The sequence below is a fragment of the Cydia pomonella genome, chromosome 5, assembly GCF_033807575.1.
Source record: "Cydia pomonella isolate Wapato2018A chromosome 5, ilCydPomo1, whole genome shotgun sequence".
Taxonomy (NCBI): domain Eukaryota; kingdom Metazoa; phylum Arthropoda; class Insecta; order Lepidoptera; family Tortricidae; genus Cydia; species Cydia pomonella.
This window is the reverse complement of record NC_084707.1, coordinates 11,487,738-11,508,917: the sequence shown is the minus strand read 5'-3', so window position 1 is coordinate 11,508,917 and position 21,180 is coordinate 11,487,738. Positions and strand designations below refer to the sequence as shown.

The following is a 21,180-nucleotide window of genomic DNA, read 5'->3' as shown; positions in this document are numbered from 1 at the left end:
ATCGGTCCAGGTAGTTTCGAAGTAAAAGTTATCCCTAATGGATTTCGTTTTTCTTCCTTTTAAGGTACAGAACGCTAAAAAGCTATAATGTATAAATTAGGAAACTAAACGCCTTACTCGTAGTTTTGTCTAGATAATTATGTACTTGGCGCTGTTGTACTCCAATTGCTTCCAATAATATCTTTTTTTAAACGTTAATGTTTTTCTGAGGGTGTGTAAAACTTTTTTTTTACTATTTACAATTTAACTAGCTTTTCATTGCAAGCACAAGTTAAAAACAAACGTTGAGTGATTGTTAGTGGAAATTTAATTTTAAATGACGCTAAGTGGTTTGGTTCTCTACTATGTAGTTAATTATTTAAATTTCTCCGACATTCGACATGTTGTTTAAGCTTTATGTAGGTATATATTTTCTAATAGCGTGGAATCTCACTAATATACCCAAAAGGAGTTATGGAGTAACAAACATTTAAAAAAAAACATACAACCGAATTGATAACCTCCTCTTTTGAAATCTTGAAGTCGGTTAAAAAATACCAACAAGCCTGTTAAAATATACCACTAACAGCCACAGTTGATATAATAATATACAGCATCGAATTAATCCACTTAGTGGTTAAATATGTATTGTATTTCGTTATGAAAATTTACACTTTGAAGGGAACTTTTTGAGTAAGTAACTAGAATTTCTCCTCTGTCGAGTTTTTACGTAATACCTATGGATATTCTCTTATTTTATTAATAGGTTATATTTTGTAAAACCTCACGTTATTTATAGCATATGATTTTATTCAGGTTTTTTTTTTCTTACTTTAATGATGCATTATAATATAAATCTTAGTACTCTTACGACTCCATCTGCACATTGATTTTGACTCCCAAATTGTACATGTTATGTTAAGTGCAATAAATCTAGAGCAAGGACATATAAAAAATGCATAATTTTGAGAGGTCTCGCACAATCATCAAACGGGGAAGCGTCTCCGGCGGAAGGTATCGAGGCCTCAATTCCGTAGTGCATTGCAGTGCATCCTACCCCTGCAAGCAGTGCGGAAGTGAGGCTGAGACACTTTGTAGCGACACCTCAAGACAACAGGAAGACGAACAGCGAGATTTGGTATCTTGGCAAGAATTGGGAAGGAAGTTGATGGAAACAATGACAGGTTATTAAAATAAAACACCAGTCGACAGTATACTCTGCAATTAGTTATATTTACCTGTAAAGTAAAAAAAACTTCTACTTTTTCAATTATACATATTTATAAAGAGCTAGTGTCTTAAATATGTTAGTATTATTTAGGAACTACTAAAAATGAAATTAAACTATATAGCTTGAATAAGGTTTATATTTGGAATGGTAACAGATGTTAATAGGATGTTAACCTACCAATTTACTTCAACATTTTTACAGAAACAAATCACCTGTCGTAAAAGGTGCCTACTTTGCTTCCTACTGGGTAATTGTGCTCCAACAATCTTCATATAGGGTAATTCCAGGATAGATGCCCCAGTGGGATAGTGGCTTCGATTTTAATCTCTTCTAGTAGCAGGTTTGTGGGAGTAAAACTCCACTACATAATAACAGGCGCTCCTTCACCAAGCCTCAGTGCCGCTGTGAACATAAGCCCAAGCGCATGCGTTTCATCCATGAGTGCCAAAACCTTCCGCGGCTAGACTTTAACGAGCGTAATAATATTGGTAAGTATTTGTTATCAAATAACTTTTGGCTTGCTTATAATTCCTGTCTTTTATTAATTGATTTGGGTGCACTGAAGCTTAGGCTGAAAGTACAGTTGCCCCCTTTTCATCAAGGGCATCTATCCTTAACATGTTTCTAATAATTATTAGGTATGTTTCAGAGGGGCAAAATGGCTCGTAAATATAAGAGAACATGTGGAATACCGTCTAGAACACTACGACAACAATTTCACAATAAGGAATATCAAAAACTAATAAGTTTTAATTTAGCTTGTTTGATTTCAAAGGACATCTATCCCCTGGCCTATTTTTGCCACCAGTCGTCTATCCCCCACGGTGAGCACCTATCCCACTTTTAAGAGGTAAAAAAGTACGATTTAAACTATACGACTTATATCAAAACAAGTACAGTAAAATAATATATTAAGAACCATAATTATCATACGTATAGGACACATTGCTATAAAATTATGAATTATATACAGCTATTTCAAAAAGTGGGGCATCTATCCTGGCATTACTCTAGGTAATGAAAACTATACCTATCACAACCTCATGTGAGTGTTACTACAACATGATAGTAGTGATGATCTACATACCTACCACAATACATATAGATAATCATTCAAAAATATTTTTATTTTTTGAAGCAAAGTAGGCATAGTTTACGGTAAATTGTTGTATAATGTGTTGTACCTATATTGCAAATTCGTTAATAATATCTAAACCATAATATTGTTCTGCTTTGTAATTAGTTTTTAATTAAGGGCCGTCACTCGCAAATGGTATTTCGATTTCGCTAACCGCAAGTTCTTTCTTTTATGAAAAATTCGTTATTTCTCCTCAACGATCCCCGCTCACAATCTCCTTTTTCCCGATGCGACTTTAATATTTCTTAGAATTAGAAAGAAATTACTTTGTCACCTACGTGTTTAGATAGTATATCTTACAATATCAGTTTACCGCCATCAAAGAGTCGCGGAAAGGGTACAAAGGCTTTTTATGGTTGACTTGATTTTGTCAGAAGAATAAATTTCTTTCCTTTCACTCTGATTCTTTTTTGGAGGCTTGTTTGAGGCTCTTTTTACTCTTTTGTGCTAAAGTATTAGCGAAAATCGAATAATATTGATGTTGACACATTATTTTCATTATTGTACCTCCCTAGTTGGTGGTGAATTTTAAATTATAAGTATTATAATAGAACGGAACATGTATTTTTAGGCAACCTTTGTTTTACCGACGAATACAAGAAGTTAGGTTACAATACCTAGGTTGTACCTGTGACTGTAAAATGAATAAAACAATGTAGACGTTACATTTTTAATTTCAACTGTCAGTGCTCTGGCTTTGTGTTTGTTTTGGGATTAATTATAATGTAAATCGAGACATTAAGGCCTGTACCGAAAAAAACTGTAAATTTCAAGCCGCTGTAATTTTGTTTCTAAGCAAGCTGACTACGGCTTTCTTACCGCAATAAAACGTCTTATTATTATATTATATATTCCAATATAATTCTGGCTTTACGCTGTTCGACTTTACACCGGCAAATAGAAGAGATGACTAAAAATTGGTCTTTTCCAAATAGCAAGAAAATTTGCAACATCCTACATGCCTGATTTTTAAACACTTATTGCGTGTATTTCATAATAAATAACTAATTTAATTTGTTGTCTCTTGAACAGATGCTTTGAAGCAGTAGATCTCTAGTAACAAGAGACCCTGGACCCATCACAAAGATTGCTAATAGAATTTGCGAAAACGAAGCATATCTGTCATAATTATCGTAAAAACTGGGGTAGATATGCGGCTAAAGTGCAACGAACTACGATGAAAGTCAGTTCAGTTCTTCGTACGAAGGTGAGGATAGCTACTCGTAGAGTTACAGAAAATATGTGTTACTTAATTTTAGGCCAAGTAAAAATCATACTAATTCCTTCGTACAAAAATCGCATTTGGTAGTTGACATAGAATAGAGTAAGAATTCCAAATGTCCTGGAGTGCCGTTCTCTCAACTATTATTGGGCTCAAATCAAAAGTGTATAAAAAGAGAAGAATGAAACAGCCAAAAACATTAATAATTCAGCAGGTGATGGGCTGATGCAGGCAAGTATGAAAAACGGGTCCGTAAAAAGCTACCACTGAATGTGCTAGGAAGAAGCTGCCTATCACTCCTACAGAACAAATAAAAAAAAACTGACAATGATCTAAATTAAAAGTCGCTTTTTATTGTAGTTATTCTAAAATCCTTAGTTTGTTCTCAATCGCATCAGTTTTTTTTTATTTGAAGTTTACAGTTTTTTTTCGGTACACCCCTTACTGATGATAGTGATATTATACTCGTAGTAAGTTAAGATAATAAGTACTGATAGTTCACCTTTATTTAAACCATGATTAAGTTAACCTATGGTAAGTAAAATATTTTCAGTTTTCTTAGCAAACGGGTGATACAAACATTCAAATTGTCAGGTGAAGGCGAGGGCGAGGGTGGAGGGCTGCCGTGCCTGGTATTCGTCCACGGGGAGTCATACGAGTGGAGCTCAGGCAGCGCCTACGACGGAACCACGTTGGCGGCGCACGGCAACATCATTGTAGTCACTATCAACTTTAGGTTAGGTGTATTGGGTAAGTGAAGAGACACTTTACGTTTAGATCAACTAAATATAAATAACTGGAGTAACTTGACTGAAGTAAATTTAAATACCTATTTGGTTATATAGAAATTACCTTATAAGATATTGATTAATGCTACCGCTAAAATGAACCCGTTCGGCGGGTGCTCAGTTCGTAATGGCTTTTCTCTACAAGCGGGAAAACGCTAGAATCGGCTACGCGTGTAGCGCTACGAAAACATTGGCAGTGAAAGAAATTGCTTCACTTTTAACACAGGGACGATATAGGAAATTATTTTATTTTAATTTCTAGTCTCATTATTTATATATTTATTGTACGGCAATTATACGCTGTGATTTTAGTATATACATGCAAATCATAACTTAAATTTAGTATTCCATAAGTAGTCGATATCGTCAATTATGATAGCCTTAAAAGCATGATATCAAAAATCACGTTGATGGGAAAGATAAATATTTTCATTGTTTGTCGTGGTTTTTGTAAAATTGAAATATGAGTTTGTAAGATTTTTCTTTAATTCGTTGCATGTTTGATCGCTATATATGCTTCGGTGTGAAAGTTTGCCAGTTTCAATATCTCTATTCGCCTTCACTACATTCGGCCGGCAAGCCCTTTTTCCCGGCCTCTGCAGTAATGTACTCTTATAGGTAGGTACGAAGTAAAAAAGAAACGGAAACAAGTTTTCTAATGTTTTTTTTTCTCCCCCTTAAATGTTTAGTCAGAATGCACTCTTTACTTTTTATGTAACTCAAGAACTACATTTTCTAAGGTTATATTATGCAAATACGAACAATTTATGATGCCAAAATAAAAGCCACTCTTATGAACTATACGGAGTATGAGTAACAGGAAAATCTCGCCTGAGAGGTTTCGCGTTCCATTTGGTTGTCAATTTCAATACAGCTCTGCTTATATGACCGTCACTTCCCATTTTGCTTTTGTTTTCAGCATTTAATATTGATAGGTATTGCTCGGAATGTACCTAAATATTTTTTATAGAAATATGCGTTATTTATACAGTGTGTAAATCCAATACGGGCGTATATTTAAACGGTGGTTAGCATAGGACCTATGAAGTACCTAGATTAAGATAAATTTTGCTTAGAAATACAATGAAAATATGAACTATACAAAGTAATTTCACCTGCAAGGGAAAGCAACACAAGCTACGATATACGAACTTTATTAAGTAACAGTCAGCGCTTATTGACACTATAAAAAGCTCGTATGCTCCGTAAATTTTCAAAAAATAATTAAGGAGTACATAATTGAGTGTAACTTAAAGAAAAAAACATAATTAATGATTACACGGATAAATTCTATATCTGGTTTAATTTATTGCTCGTTTTAGATTTACAAACTGTATTTGCGAGGTAGGTAGGTGATTTTCCACTCTGCGTAAAAATAAGGAGAAATCTTTTTTTCCAAGAAGGATATCTTTCTAAATCAATTTTATCAAAATATGGCTATATTATACTTATTTCACGTTCCTAATATTTCTTATTTAAAAATATACCGCGTATAGCTGCGCTGTATATAATGTATTAATAAAGCTGGTCGGTTTCCAGTATTAACACACTAGTTTCTATTTCCCCTGTATTCTCTGAGTTCTGAGTTAATGAATAGGCTATTAATGAACCACTGAGATTCATCTTAATCCCCGTCCTCACTTATTACCTGTTAGGCAAAGGTTAATCAGTAGTCAGTCTGTAATAAAAATACCTTTCGGTATCTAGAAACTTGTTTCCTTCTGGTTGTAATTGGTCTAAAGTCGGTTAAAAAGTACCTACTCAATAAAGTTTTGTGTGCGCACTCGTCTTGTTTGAGAAGATTTTCAGTAGATTTCTTGGCGTAACTTTGCGGCATTAGTCATCAATCTGACGTATAAAGAGCCCATTTACGGCCTATTTGCTGCTTGAAGCTTTTTATAATAGCCATGAGTGACTGCACCGAGGTTGCTCGAGTTGAAATGTTAAACGGGCTACTTTATTTAAACTCGTTTCAAACGTGGCTATAGTTCAGGCCTTCGTAACTAAGTAGTACTTAGTTATACTATAAGAAATATTTACAAAATTACTAAGGGTTCCGATTTGTAAATACTTATAACGTGACCAGTTGGTCGCTTTTATCTCGTCCCATTATCCTTAGTCTGCGGTGTGATTTTAAAATGATACGGTGAAAGCTTTAGGCTTCTACCGTTGAAAATGTTCTTCGAGGCTTTATTTATTTTATCAATGCTAGAGCTCTAAAACCCTTATCTTTAACTAATGAATGACTCTCAACGGCATTGAAATCCGGAGCACAAAGGTTTTTTGTCAGTTTTCTGTAAGTCCAAATAAAACGAGTAGATAAGTATCCTGTTTATTGACGGACATCTATTTAGAATAACCAACTTAAGTAGGGAATCAGTTCAATTTAATTCAATCATTTATCGTTCATTTATTATTATTAACCTGAAGTTAAAGGTACCTATTTCATTACCTGCAATTTTCACCTATTGGAGATGGATGAATGCAGCATTTGAACACTGCGACAATCGCAAATGAGGTGTTTAGTATTTTTGTAAATACAAGTAGGTAAAAACAATATGATCGTGTGAGAAGATCAGGATTGTCTTTGTCTGTTCGCCTGAGTTAATATGCATTAGAGGAGGGGCGAAATATATTTATATAATGCAAGGATTATCATAGAAAATAAAATGTCTTTATATCCTGTAAGTATATAGTATCTTACCCTAGGTATTCACAGGGACGATCGATTGTAATCTGCACAATATTGACGTTACTCCAGTTATTTAACATAAAGAGTTGTTTGTTTTGAATTGTACTTTATATTACTAGAATTAAATTTAATCAAAAATTGGTCAATAAATATGTCGTTAACTCTTCCAGTTATCGATGTTATGTAATATGTTGGCACGACACTGACTTTTAACTGTGATATTGAACCGCCTTAAAAACTATATGAATATATATTGTTGTTATCAGGTTTTTTAAAGACTGGTGCTAAGGGGTCGGCGCAAGGTAACTTCGGGCTGATGGACCTAGTGGCGGGCCTGCATTGGCTGCGCGAGAACCTACCTGCGTTCGGTGGAGACCCGGAGCGGGTGACCCTCATGGGCCACGGGACGGGTGCGGCGCTCGCCAACTTCCTCGCAGTCTCGCCTGTAGCTCGAGGTGAGGATAGACCTTATTTAAGTCAACATATGTTCAACCCGCATGCAAAGGTCTATCGCTCCCTTGATTATCTTTCGCTAGCATACGCGTGAGGGAGCTATAGTACCTATCCAGACCGAAATACGCGATAGTGTGTGTATAACAGAATAATGCGACGTATATAGGTCACAAAACCCTACTAATATAATACATGCCAAAATAACCATGCCTGTTTGTTACTTCCTCATGCTTAAGCCGTTGAAGCGATTTGGATGTGGTAGGAAGATAGTTTGAGGCCTGGGAAAGGATTTAGGATAGTTTTTATCAATCTTTATCACCATTCCACACCGATGAAGTAATAAATATATCTCTAATTAAAGGGTGTACAGGTACATTCGTATCATCAGTAAAAAAGACGCGATACTGTTTGTTTGAAAATCGAAGTGGTTTGTTTTCAGCGTCATACTTCACTGGTCAATTGCCGAATGACACGAGCGCTAATTAATACAAGTCAAAATCAAAAGCAACAAATGTTAAAATCATAATAAATTAACAATAATTAAAATCATAACTCAAATTTGATGCTGTTATAATCTGTAATAGATAGATGACTTGATCTTAAAGTCTTATATCTATTTAAAATAACCGAATAACATATTTTTAATGATATCTTATGTTACAATTTCTATCTAACTCTTTTAGAGTAATGCTTCACGCGTCGGTATAATACAATTAGCTGATGTTTATTCGTTCACCGAGGGTAAGCCCTGTGGAGATTTCATTATTTCGCGTAGCGCACCTACATCCCGTTTATATCCTCCGTAACTTAATGCGATTAAAGGGGCTAGCCGCTCAAGGCACGCACAAGAGCTTTCTCAAACGTAATTAAAAGTAAGGTCGGTCTACCAGAACTTAGTCCAGAAACTTAAAAATACAAAAAACAAGGTTTGAAATAATAAAGGGGAGGGAAGCAAACAAATGTTTTTCCTTGAGGACAGATTTCATTATCTTGTCGATTCTTGTGTTCGAAATAACAAAATTAAATTAGGTTTTTTTTGTTTCAGAGCTACTGAAGCGTGTCATCTTGTTAAGCGGGTCGGGACTCAGCTCATGGGCATTGCAGAGAGAGCCACTTACGATAAAAAGAAAGGTGACCCAAAAGGAATATGGATCTGGCAAATGTCGCCTCTAGCTATAGGATGCTATATTAGTACAAATTTTGTACTTTGACGGGTATTATTCGTAGCGGCTGATACTCGTAGCTAGACTATGTAAATAACTCAAGATGTTACCGTATACAGGGTTAAATCATTGCGATTTTAATTTGAGGTCTGCGTCCGCTGTCTAGTTATATGATTTTGCATACTCATACATATTTTACCCGTCAAATGGGATTCTGATTGAAATCGTAAACTTAATAATAATGTAGATTAGAATAGTGATGTTTGTCCTTTTTGGAAGCAAAATGTATTTTTTTTTGTAATATTATTTCTGTGTTAATATTACCTATAACAATAGTAAACCAGCGCTCCCTAAAGAAATGAGGCATGTTTGTCAATAGCACTAACAACTTTAGCTACTAAATAGATGCCGAGTTATTATTTTCGTTGTAATATTTGTTTAGTGTGAAACCACATGTTAGACGCCACTGTCCTATTTAATAAAAATTCTAAAGCACACTATCAATTTTGACTCATTCAGTTTTTTAGAGTTACCAATTTGCTTGTTAGATTGCGCTTTTCTATCCTTAACAGTGCTATTAGGAGTTTTCTTGGGGTACCCGGTAACCCAGACCTTAGGTACTTATCAGAATTAACAAAATGTAATAATTTTATCAACAGATATTGACCTACCAGTGATAATAACAAGTCACACTAATCACAGCATACCCAAAAAATAGACAGAAATGTCTGTTTTTTAGGGTTCCGTAGCCAAATGGCAAAAAACGGAACCCTTATAGATTCGTCATGTCCGTCTGTCTGTCCGATTCTGTCACAGCCACTTTTTTCCGAAACTATAAAAGCTATACTGTTCAAACTTGGTAAGTAGATGTATTCTATGAACCGCATTATGATGTTTACACAAAAATGGAAAAAAAAACAATAAATTTTGGGGGTTCCCCATACTTAGAACTGAAACTCGAAAAATCTTTTTTCATCAAACCCATACGTGTGGGGTATCTATGGACAGGTCTTTAAAAATGATATTGAGGTTTCTAATATCATTTTTTTCTGAACTGAATAGTTTGCTCGAGAGACACTTCCAAAGTGGTAAAAAGTGTGTCCCCCCCCCGTAACTTCTAAAATAACAGAATGAAAAATCTAAAAAAAATATATGATATACATTGCCATGCAAACTTCCACCGAAAATTGGTTCGAACGAGATCTAGTAAGTAGTTTTTTTTTAATACGTCATAAAAATTAAAAAAAATTTTTTTTTCATCTAACCCATACGTGTGGGGTATCTAAGGATAGGTCTTCAAAAATGATATTTAGGTTTCTAATATCATTTTTTTTCTTAACTGAATAGTTTGCGCGAGAGACACTTCCAAAGTGAAAAAAAGTGTGTCCCCCCCCCTGTAACTTCTAAAATAACGGAATGAAAAATCTAAAAAAAATATATGATATACATTACCATGCAAACTTCCAACGAAAATTGGTTTGAACCAGATCTAGTAAGTAGTTTTTTTAATACGTCATAAATGGTACGGAACCCTTCATGGGCGAGTCCGACTCGCACTTGGCCGCTTTTTAGGTTTATAGTCCTTAAAAAAAGGACCATATGGAATACCTTACAATTTATTTCCTGAAGATTAGTCTTAATTTTGTTGAGTTAATAATAATTATTGGGAATATCTTTATGCCCTGTTCATTTTCTCTAACACCTTCGTTTTGCTTAATACACATTTTTTGCAAACAGCGGGATTCAGTTGATGGTCAGCACGAACTGTATACTATACACTTAGGCGCTGATCATAGTGATCGTTTTAGCAATATAGTTTGAATGACATGTTTGATAGGTGGCGGAGCAAACGGGATGCCACGGCGACCTGCAGGAGGACGACCTCGCGCCGTGCCTGCGAAACAAGCCGCTGGCCGAGCTGCTCGCCGTGCGGCTCGATCCGCCGCGCTTCCTGCCCGGCTTCGCACCGTTCGTTGATGGCACTGTTATAGTCAATCCGTCTTCCGTAAGTTTATTATTATGTAGGTACTTTTAGACACGTTTGGTGAGTGTGAATATTCGCCACGACACCTACTGACGCTTAATGTCAACGCTATTCCTTTTATCACAAAACGAACATAATTCAAACTACTCCTCAATGTATTACATAATAGTTAGAGTTTAACTCTGGATTTATTTTTCTCAAAAATAACTACAGACATAAAACGCTATAAAGCAATTTGAATTCATCAAATAAAATAACTGATTCATACAAATATTCAGACAGTTTAATAAACAGTGCATATTAAATTCACTGTCAAACAAAACAGATTCGATACTACTAACAAAAACTAAAGTTTTCATTTGGGCGAATTTCGGTTTATGTTATAGTTTTTCTTTCTCATACTTATTCATTCATATATGAAGTTTGCTTTTGTATAATTATTAGGTTCAATTAGACATTAAAAATAAGAGATACATTTTTAGGTAAAAGAGCTTTCCAAAGTCTTCTCACTCACAGATTACTTACAGCTCTATGACACGCCATTACTCATATTATATGGTCTACGCGTTCGTCAACGCTGTACTGTTCGTATATTAAAAGTAAATATTTGATATGGTTTGAACTCTGAACGATTTATAAAAGTCGAAGACTTGAAAGGCGTAGATGGGATAACGCTCCAGAAAATGCAAATCCAGAAAAAGAAAATGTAGACTAGGGAGTATATATAGAACAACAACAGTCTTTTAATATGCATGATAACACATTAAATTACTTCCAAATGTTTTGTCTCTACCTTTTAAATCCTTCTACAATTATATTGTTAATTTAAACCATTAAAATTTAACTGAATATTCATAACTTCAGAACATAAACCTCTGGAGATCGAAGCTCAACGGGCTAAAAGGCACGGCATCTCCAACTCAATCACAAAAGCATGTAACCCAAATTTTACCTTGTCGTGCCAGGGCTTTGTTTTGATGATATGTACCTACCCATTTTGTCAAGTATGGCTAGGTTACCCTAGTAAGTCTATTCTCGGCTCTTATTTAAATCGGCGTTATATGGGCCAGTGTGCAGTTAGATACGCCACAGTTCAATTAGATTAATTGATCGGACATCTCCGACGTGGAAACGTTGCTTCACTTGCCTGTAAGGCAATGATACCTAGATTCGAGCAATCTGCCGGGCGACATTACGCAGTCGCACGCTCCTCTACACATGATTTCACAAGGCAGTCTGTTATTCACACAAGATGTTAGTTATAATTACGTGAAAAAGTGTTTAAAATTTCATTCAATGTGGCTACAACCAGAAATCGTAGACAAAACTCTTATATTGATGAAATCCAAATAAATAAGCAATCAAATTACGTCGAGTACCTACTTAAGCACAAATCTGTTTGAAATTACTTCCAAGGAAAAGCCTATAGAGATTAAACCAATCGTGTCTTACAAAACAGTTGAGTTCTGAACTAATCTGGATTATTACAGCCGACTTCCACAACTTCACTTTTCGTGGAAGTTTCGTCCGCAGAACCCTAACATATGCTGCGACCAAACTTCAACCGCCATCTTGCAGCTTCGTAAAGCCCCTAATAGGTTTTTGAATGTTTTAAAATGTACTTATCCTAGCCTTATTTTTAAATACCTAAATACAATAAATATTCTAATAGATAATACAGTGTTAAGATATTACAAATAAAAAGCAAATTAGTAAGTATAATAATTTCTTTTCCAATTCCCAGGCCCCTCCGCCCACCGACAGTACACGACTCGGCGCCGGCGCCGCCGCGGTGGCGTCCGCCGCCGGCCACGAGCTCGCTGACTTTCCGCATAGGGAACTACTGTTCGGCCTCACCACTACTGGTAATTTTACTGATTTTTTATGTATATTTTAGTCGGTAATGTTTGGAAAGTCCATATTTCACATAGATTTACGGATAGATTTGTCTAATAAAATATAAATAATAGCTATACTTTTTTTAAAGCGCAAGGAATATTCAATCATAATGACTTCATGTGTATCGGAAACATTCTGAGCTCTTACAACAATCAAACGGTTTTTCCATTAAAGGCATTGTTAAGGTATTCAAATTATTATTTTATCTTTCTCTTAGGTTGGTAGAGCTATTAAAAGTCTGTTCTACTTTTCTAATAGATTCCGTGGGTCTGGATCATAAATATGCAAAGTGACATGCCATTCCTTGCAGAATCTTACCTGGAATTCAACGCTCAAGACTTGGAGTTCGGTTTCAACGAAAGCCGCCGGGACCGCATTCTGCGCACATTCGTTAGGAACGCTTACTACTACCACCTTAACGAAATATATTCCACCCTAAAGAATGAGTACACGGATTGGGATAAACCTTTGCAAAACCCGCTCAGCGTCCGCGACGCTACGCTTGAGGTACGGTTTATTTTTACTTAAACATTTAATCAACTTATAAATACTCTATCTGATAAAAGCATTCCAAAAATAAAGTTTCAATTACTTCTAATAGAAAAGACACGCTATGACACTGCTAAACTACGCCTCTGTTTGGGGATACGCTTCCGGTTTAATCCAGAGTATTAGGGAGTATTGCTATTAATTATTGATACTATATTTTCTGCCAGATAACGATGTTGCGTGTATTTATGGGTTCTGTGTGATCGCGATATCGATAGTGGGCTCCAAGTTGATAACTGACAGGCTGAGTCGACTATTCTCGATCGCCCCGAGCCGGCGGTATCGCAGACGATCTCAATTAAGCTTCAAGTGGTTTTCGCAACTCACCGAGCGTTCCCGCGTCCTACAAAGGAAGTTAATGACGCTCGCGCACACTGAATACAAGATGGGCGCGGTGAAAGGCTTTATTAGAAAAGACTTGCATCTTCGGGTAAGAAATTAGCGTCGGCTCTGTTGCAACAATTAGGCCGCTTGGTCGTAGGTACTTAGGAATACGCAAACATTTTATCCCTGACTTTAATTTAACTTTGCGAGTTACGTTTCAGTTAGTAGTCTGTGGTACACGTTGTGTAATTTCATTTTGCGCTTCCATTAGGTGCTTAGCGACGGGCGAACGGCGGCCCCACTTATCAGGTTAGGGTACCTGCACGCTCTCCGCGGTGGAACCACTTATTTTTCACACTTTCACCACCTCTCGCCCGATAAGGATTATCCACAGGTACGCTTTACTCTTACAATTAATTGGCAACATATGTGTCGTAAATAATCTATCTAATATAGAAAATTGTTTATTATTTATTGTATATTATGTTTAAGTATCAGTTTGCGTACAGAATAGATAATAAAGTAACAAAATCAAATATGTAATGTATTATTTCGTAGCGTCCTGGTTCAGTGCACGGCGAGGAACTGCCTTACTACTTGGGTGTTCCACTGTCCTTGGCTCATCACGCACAGAACTACACTCAACAGGAACAGCGAGTTTCTCGTTTATGCATGCACTACATCACCAACTTCGTTAAATACGGGTAAGTCCTCAATAGAATGCATAAGCATCTATCTAAACGCGTAAGTCTCGCTGCATCAAAACTGAATTTTACTTGATTGATTTAAATCAATATTGTGTAATATATGCACAGTACGTACCTATGGATTAGTTAAATAAATAATGCATATATTCGTGTTGTTAATAAAATAAGAAATATCGCATCTTTTAAATAATAAGCCTGCCTTTACTTGAAACCTAATTATTTTACAGCTCTCTCTTCAACTAAGTGCAACGCTATAGGACGCAATATAGATATAACATTATGCTACCAAAAATAAGCACATCCATATTAAAAAAATACACTTTTGTAACAGCTATTCGAGTATTTAATCACCTTTCAGCTGATATAAAGGCACTCGAAGGTAACCGATTCTGGGTAAGATTGAAAAACTGGTTACTTGATAAATCATATTATTGTCTAAAAGAATATTTTGCACATTAATTGGTATGTAATTAATTATCTTTGCATATATAACCTATAATCGTTGAAGATTATTTTATAATCAAATGCATAACTATTTTAAGAATTATGTAGTATGTAGCAAGAAAAGTCACCTATTTATAAATAATAGATTGATAACCAATCGATGAAATTGTGCCTTTCAGCCAAGTTAAACACTCTCCTTTTCATTTCGATTACGTATAATTGTATTGCTGTGGCGCCCTTGATGCTGGCGGTTAAAGACACTAAGCGAGCGAGACAGAAATATAATAATGCGCGTGCGATAGGGATAGGAACAGGCGGGTCAATGTACAAAATTCCTCGTGCTAAGCGTCCGTTCTTTTATATTTCGAATCTCATTAATGTACATTAAGCATGAGTAAAAATACAATATATAATTTTTTCTGAACAAAAAACTACAGTTTTCATACCTAATTAACTCATCATTTTCATTTTCACAATTGTAACTTTTAAAGAAAACCAAAAAGCATGAAATTAATTACACCGCATTTGACGTTAATTAAGATGCGTATAATCGCACTTAAAAATTATCAAAGCATCCTTACAGCGTTGTTTATGTTGTTTAGAGCTTAGAAACTTTTCGAATCCACTTAAATATTTCGTTTTATGTGACATTTAAGGGAAATAAAAAATATAATTGTCAAATAAAATTAAGATTGAAAAATTATGACTACATGTGCTATAATGTAATTATTTTTTTAATTTTTATGAGTAATATAATTCAGCCTTTTTACGGCCTCCTCTCATGCGCGAGAGTGTTTGAGCTATAGTCCCCACGCTGGCCCAATGCGGGTTGGAGACTTCACATACACCTTTGAATTCCATCGCGGATGTATGCAGGTTTCCTCACGATGTTTTTCTTCACTAAAAACCTAATACTCGTAGCAGTAAATATCAAATCATACTCCGTATTCCGTATAAATTTAGAAAATCTCATTCGTAGTTGCGAGCCAGGATTTGGAACCGCGACCTCAGGATTGAAAGTCGGATGTCAGATCCACTTCGCCACCACCGCTTTTTATGAATAATATGCCTATTCGACGAATTAACAGTGAAATTTTTTTTTCGGTAGTAATCCGAACGATCCTTCTGCGACGCCGCCACCTAGCCCACTGTTGGGCGAGGCACCAAGACTTGGCCCCAACCAGACACCGTACTGGGACACTTATGACACCATCAACCAGCTCTACCTGGAGATCAGTGCGTAACTGTCTTGTATTATAAATTTTAATAATCTTATTGTATTCGATTGGTATTTTTCAAGTTATGGTAGGTATACAATTGATACATCAATATTTGTTTACTAAAAGTGCCGGAAATATTGCCTCATATCGGATGAACAACTTTACGCTTTTAAACAAAGTTTTGGGTCCCAAACAGTATAACTGCTACAACGAGTCCGTTGTGCTCATTTATTTCAATTAGCTTTCGTTTTGCGGTACAGGTAGTAAGCCTGAAATGCGCAGCCATTACCGGGGCCACAAGATGTCGCTCTGGCTGTCCCTCATCCCGCAACTGCACCGCCCCGGGCCCGACATGCCGGATGCCGCCATGCGGCATCATCATTTTCAGGAAGACCCTAATTATTACGAAGGTAAGTACACTTGATAAGTATAAAATTGCCTGTGCCTTTAAAAAACAAAATATGTAAGCATATTTATTTTATTTATAGGCGCTGTAAGAGTGCAGTCTCTGTCTAGAACACATGTGCCGCATGTCGTAAATCTGGACGGAGCTGGACGTAGTGACGGCGGCCGCAGCACACAATCGCCGCGCACGGTGCCTCCGCGGCCCTCCGTCCTCCCACCCGCACCCTCCACTGAGTGCCCTCCTAATGTCACGACGACACCTGTCCAAACTGACGACGCTCTCTTGCGGCGACTCGCTTCTTCTCATTATCAGTCTTATACTGCCGCTCTGACCGTCACAATCGCAGTCGGGTGTTTCCTTCTACTTCTCAACGTCCTTATATTCGCTGGCATATATCACCAGAGAGGTTCGCGTCCCCGGCGATCGAAAGATGATTTGGCTGAAGCGGGAAGCTCATCATCTTCCGACAATTATGATGGAAAACTCGACTATGATGTGCGCGCATTTGATGGAAAGGGTTTCGGTTTCGAGTGTAAATCTGCTCACGTACCACGGGCTACTGGGTCTAAGTTTGACCTGCGGACGTTATCAGACTGCGGTGAGCCTACGTTTGGTGAATACAGTTGCTACGACGAGAAACATAGGGCGGCGCGTCGGTCGTTACCGGATGTGAGTGTGGGTAGTGCGATTGAAGCCGGTAGTGTAGTGTGTATCGGTATAGACACACAGAAACCTGATATTCAAAAAGTGGATGGAAGACAAGATCTTATAGGTAGAACTAGCACTTTTGAACCTAGAGTAGTTGATAGTTCTACACAAGTGAAATTCGGTCCAGTACCCGACCCGTCGGAAGGGGCATGCGAGTCCAACCCCGAGTCGGATTCTGGCGGTGCGAGCGGCTCGGGGATCCTGCGCGTTCCGCCAGCCCCCACGACTCCCGCGCCGCCCGGCATCATGAAGAAAAGAGTACAGATTCAAGAGATATCAGTATAAGGGTTCCTTGATGTCGCTGAGATTGTAGTTAATAAAAGGACTAAATTATAACGAATTCACGACCACTTCACGTGTATATTAGAGTACTGAAATGTGGCAGAGAGTAAAGAAATATTGTATATATTATTGTAATACAGTATATTAGATAAATAATAAATGTGCGTACAGCGAAATGGAGTTAGAGGAATACATGTAATTTTCTCTGCCTTATGTGAATCTGCGGCTGTAAATATGTAAGTAAAACTTCTTCTCTCTTCCGCTCTACTTGCTATCGTATAGAAGGTGTGGGAATAGGTTAACAGTCAGAGTAGCTAGTCATAGTCATTAATCACAAAAAATCAAGCTAATATAATTTGACTGCTACTGCACTGGGACTGTTATGTTATTTCTACCCTTTATATATAGATTGAAGGAATTGTAGGTTTTTGTGAACGTATTTGTATGTAAAGTTATAAAATTTACATGTGAATATAACAATAACTTAGTAATGAAGTGATCTAAATACTTACATTTGTACATATGGATACAAAAATTATTTCGATTAGTATAGTATAAATTTGAATGTTGTAATTTTTTGTAAAGTTACTTTAAGTGACTATTACTTTGAGTAGTTTTTGATAAGTAACAATTGAAAATTTAAATGACAAACGGGTAAGTACTCAGAAGCGCTAATCAAGTTAACTAAACCATTGTTGACGCGAGGACTGTTCATCTTATTTAAACAAAACAATGACTTAAAGGTAAACAGGGTAAAAGACCATTCTTATAGGGTAAAACACCCCCATCTGATAATATTTACATATACAAGATGAAAATGCCTAAAAAGAGTAGTTGTATTATAATAATTCCCAACGTAATTGATTGACATCCATGATTGATCTATAGCAAGATTAGTAACCTGTTGAACTGACGGATTAATTAAGTTCCATAATTATATCAGAATCGCTGGTCTCACCCTAGACAAGATACCTAGTATAATTAATACACAAAACTATCACCTATCATAAACACATATTTTCTGTGTTCGGTATTGTTTTATTTACGACCTTGTTTAATTATACTCTTAAATTAAATATTTAGAAATAAGACTTCTCTCATGAAACTATTTCTGATACATAACAGTCAGTTACGGATATATTCTAAAATTCGACAGGAATTCCATATAATCATATGAAAATTAAATAATTAACAAACAGATAATAAGAAATAATTATTAACGTAAACAGAGAAATATGTATGTACACTATTACACATTATTATTAAATATAATAGGACTTTTGTATTAAATCGCAAATAAATAAGCTTAAAAATTCTTTCTGCGGATCAACGATGGCAATATCGCCTTCAAAACTTCGGACGTAATTTTAATCCATATTTAGTTAATAATAATGTGTAAATGTCATGAAAGAGTAAATGGATTAACAAAAAAGAACTTGAAATTTAATGTAAAGTTTAGTGCAATTGTTTCAGCACTATTTGGAGTGCGAGATTATATGGTAATAAATACAGTACAATTTACTGTTAAATTGTAGTATGTATGTAAGTAGCTTCTGTGAATTACCTTATATCTACATATGAACTATCTCGATCAACAACAATGAAGAACTTTGTGCATGAGTACTTGTCCGTATTTTATCTTCACAGGAATTGATGATAATGTAATGATGAATGAATAAATCATTAAATAACATGTCAGTATCCACATTGTGACAAAATGTGAACTAGTTAAGATATTATTTAAATTGTGTTCAGAGGTGATGATGGGGTGAAAATGTATAAATAATTATGTACTTAAGAGGAACGGGTACGGCCACTTTTCCATACAAACGTGGTCCCCAGTTTCCTCCCTGGATATAATCATTATGGAAAATATTTGAACATAATTTAATGTATATTAACCATATCTAACGGCATACTATGTTTGACTTTTTTCGATTTTTTGATTATTGTAAAATTAGGAGCGAAAAACAATATTCATACAATTTTTTAAATGCTCCTAACTCATTTAATAATCAAAAAACTCGATTATAAATTTAAAAAAAATTCAAACGTAAGGACATAGGTATGATTGATATACATCAAATTGTTTCAGAATAATTTCAATAATGTTAATCCAGAGAGGAAAACGAGGACTACGTTTGTATGAAAAGGCGATTTCGCGCGTGTCCTCCACTTTTGTCTGAACTACTCGCTACAAGTTGTTCAACTGGGAGTAGGTCAGGTAATTTTCAAAAATTGCCGTGTGCATTTCTCATCGCAACAAATGTTGAGTAGGTAGATAGAGTAAAACTAAAGTATTCATACTATTCGACTGTTCGTTGCTGTCCCACTCCAATTCGCACCTGACAATATGTTTCTTATTCGTGTTTCAATGAAACACGAAGATTGCCGAATAAGTTGAATATTCTGGTTTCACTGTAATGCAACTCTCAGAAAATAGTGACGGATTCATAAGTTGGACAGCAGCTGTAGGGAGTTATTTTATTATTAAATAAAAAAGTCAGAAACTGTGCGAGTTCGTAAAAAACACGTGTGTGGTTTTCTAGGTACGTCCCGGAACAGACTTATTGGCAGTAACCATTCTTTACTTGGCGGTTATTTTAGTACCTACTTTTAATTTTTCCACTCCACACCACTTTTTCCGAACATGACTCGTGTGATACTTATGTTCTTGAAGTTGCGTGCTGGATATGTTTTTCTTTGAATTAATTTACACGAGGACTTATCGAGCACTTCTATCTACAACAGCTAATTTATTTTTCAAAAGGCAAATATACATTTGTAGAAAAGCTTCTGGTATAGGCATTCGCATAATGAAATTTACATAAAAACTGATTTTACTGAACTGGAAACCATAAAAAAAGTGTTATGAAAAGAGGTTTTACCACAATATAAAGCGAACATCATCTAAACGTAATCTTAAAATTCTAATATGGTTTATTTTTCAAGCGTAATGACTGAATCATATACCTGATTGATTTGGTGGATAAATTGATGAGATGCGTACAAATCATTTCAATTATTTAGATATTCCGATCATAAATCAACTTATTTTGAATTGAAATGTATGTAATTTTAGTTTTATATGAACATTTTTGAAATGTCAATCAATATATTGCAAAAATACTGCCATTATTACTTGCCATGGTATACGAGTCGTATCTGTAGCCACAATAAAATTAACTACAACTGACATCAAATAATAAACTCCCAAATCATATAGGAATTGATTGTTAATGTTCGTACCTACCTTGCCTTCAGACGTACGCCTAGAGTTGTTATGAAGGTAAGGATCATGTTACATTCAATAATTATTGTTATTTACACGTAGTAATTTGTTATTGTTATGTTATTTAATGAAATAGTTATCCATCAGACAAGGCATGTATGTATTTTTTGTGTATGTTTGCTAAATATGATGCAATTATACGGACATTTAAAAAATGTATTCGGTTTTAATTTTAAAAAAAAATGCATTTGCTCATATTGATCATAAGCATTCAGTGGATTGTAAAAAGTTAAAACTGATTTATCAACATTTGTTGTTCAGATATTTATTTTAGTCACAAATGTTAACTTTTAACATGTAGTATATTTGTTATATTGTAATTATTTTTAGTACAACGTAAGTACATTCCTTGTTATTGTCCTATTTAACGTATACATTTTGTTACAATTTGGCATTTTTAAATGAAATGCATAAAGTAAATATGGTGTCGAATAATAAAGAATTGAAGAATAATTGCAATTTTATTTAATATTAAACATGACTATTAGGCAATAGAGGCTTCTGGTGACCAACCGGTCAGCGGTTCAGCATTACTATGTAGCGGGGCAATGCGGTAAGTCTTCTGAGCAACCTACTGAGCGACTATGACTTAAGGCATTTTTTATTTATAAGTTTTACTGCGTTCTGTACCAACAAGTCAAGAAGAGCTTTAGCCAGTGGCGCGACGGGAATTCTTCACACAAAATCAAACGCCACGCT

The 21,180-nt window shown here is 35.6% G+C and overlaps 1 protein-coding gene across 2 annotated transcripts in view; it reads left to right on the top strand.

Moving 5' to 3' along the window:
• LOC133518261 (neuroligin-1-like) overlaps nucleotides 1-20,934 on the top strand; it is an 86,171-nt gene extending 65,237 nt beyond the window's left edge. For both annotated transcript variants that reach the window (XM_061851897.1, XM_061851895.1), the window contains 11 exons: nucleotides 4,165-4,320; nucleotides 7,317-7,505; nucleotides 8,549-8,634; nucleotides 10,504-10,671; nucleotides 12,395-12,515; nucleotides 12,860-13,056; nucleotides 13,694-13,816; nucleotides 13,981-14,126; nucleotides 15,682-15,809; nucleotides 16,054-16,203; nucleotides 16,282-20,934. In XM_061851897.1, coding sequence (XP_061707881.1) covers nucleotides 4,165-4,320; nucleotides 7,317-7,505; nucleotides 8,549-8,634; nucleotides 10,504-10,671; nucleotides 12,395-12,515; nucleotides 12,860-13,056; nucleotides 13,694-13,816; nucleotides 13,981-14,126; nucleotides 15,682-15,809; nucleotides 16,054-16,203; nucleotides 16,282-17,192 — 2,375 coding nt within the window. In that variant the 3' untranslated portion in view covers nucleotides 17,193-20,934. The remainder of the gene's footprint in view (nucleotides 1-4,164; nucleotides 4,321-7,316; nucleotides 7,506-8,548; nucleotides 8,635-10,503; nucleotides 10,672-12,394; nucleotides 12,516-12,859; nucleotides 13,057-13,693; nucleotides 13,817-13,980; nucleotides 14,127-15,681; nucleotides 15,810-16,053; nucleotides 16,204-16,281) is intronic.
• The last annotated feature ends 246 nt before the right edge of the window (nucleotides 20,935-21,180 follow it).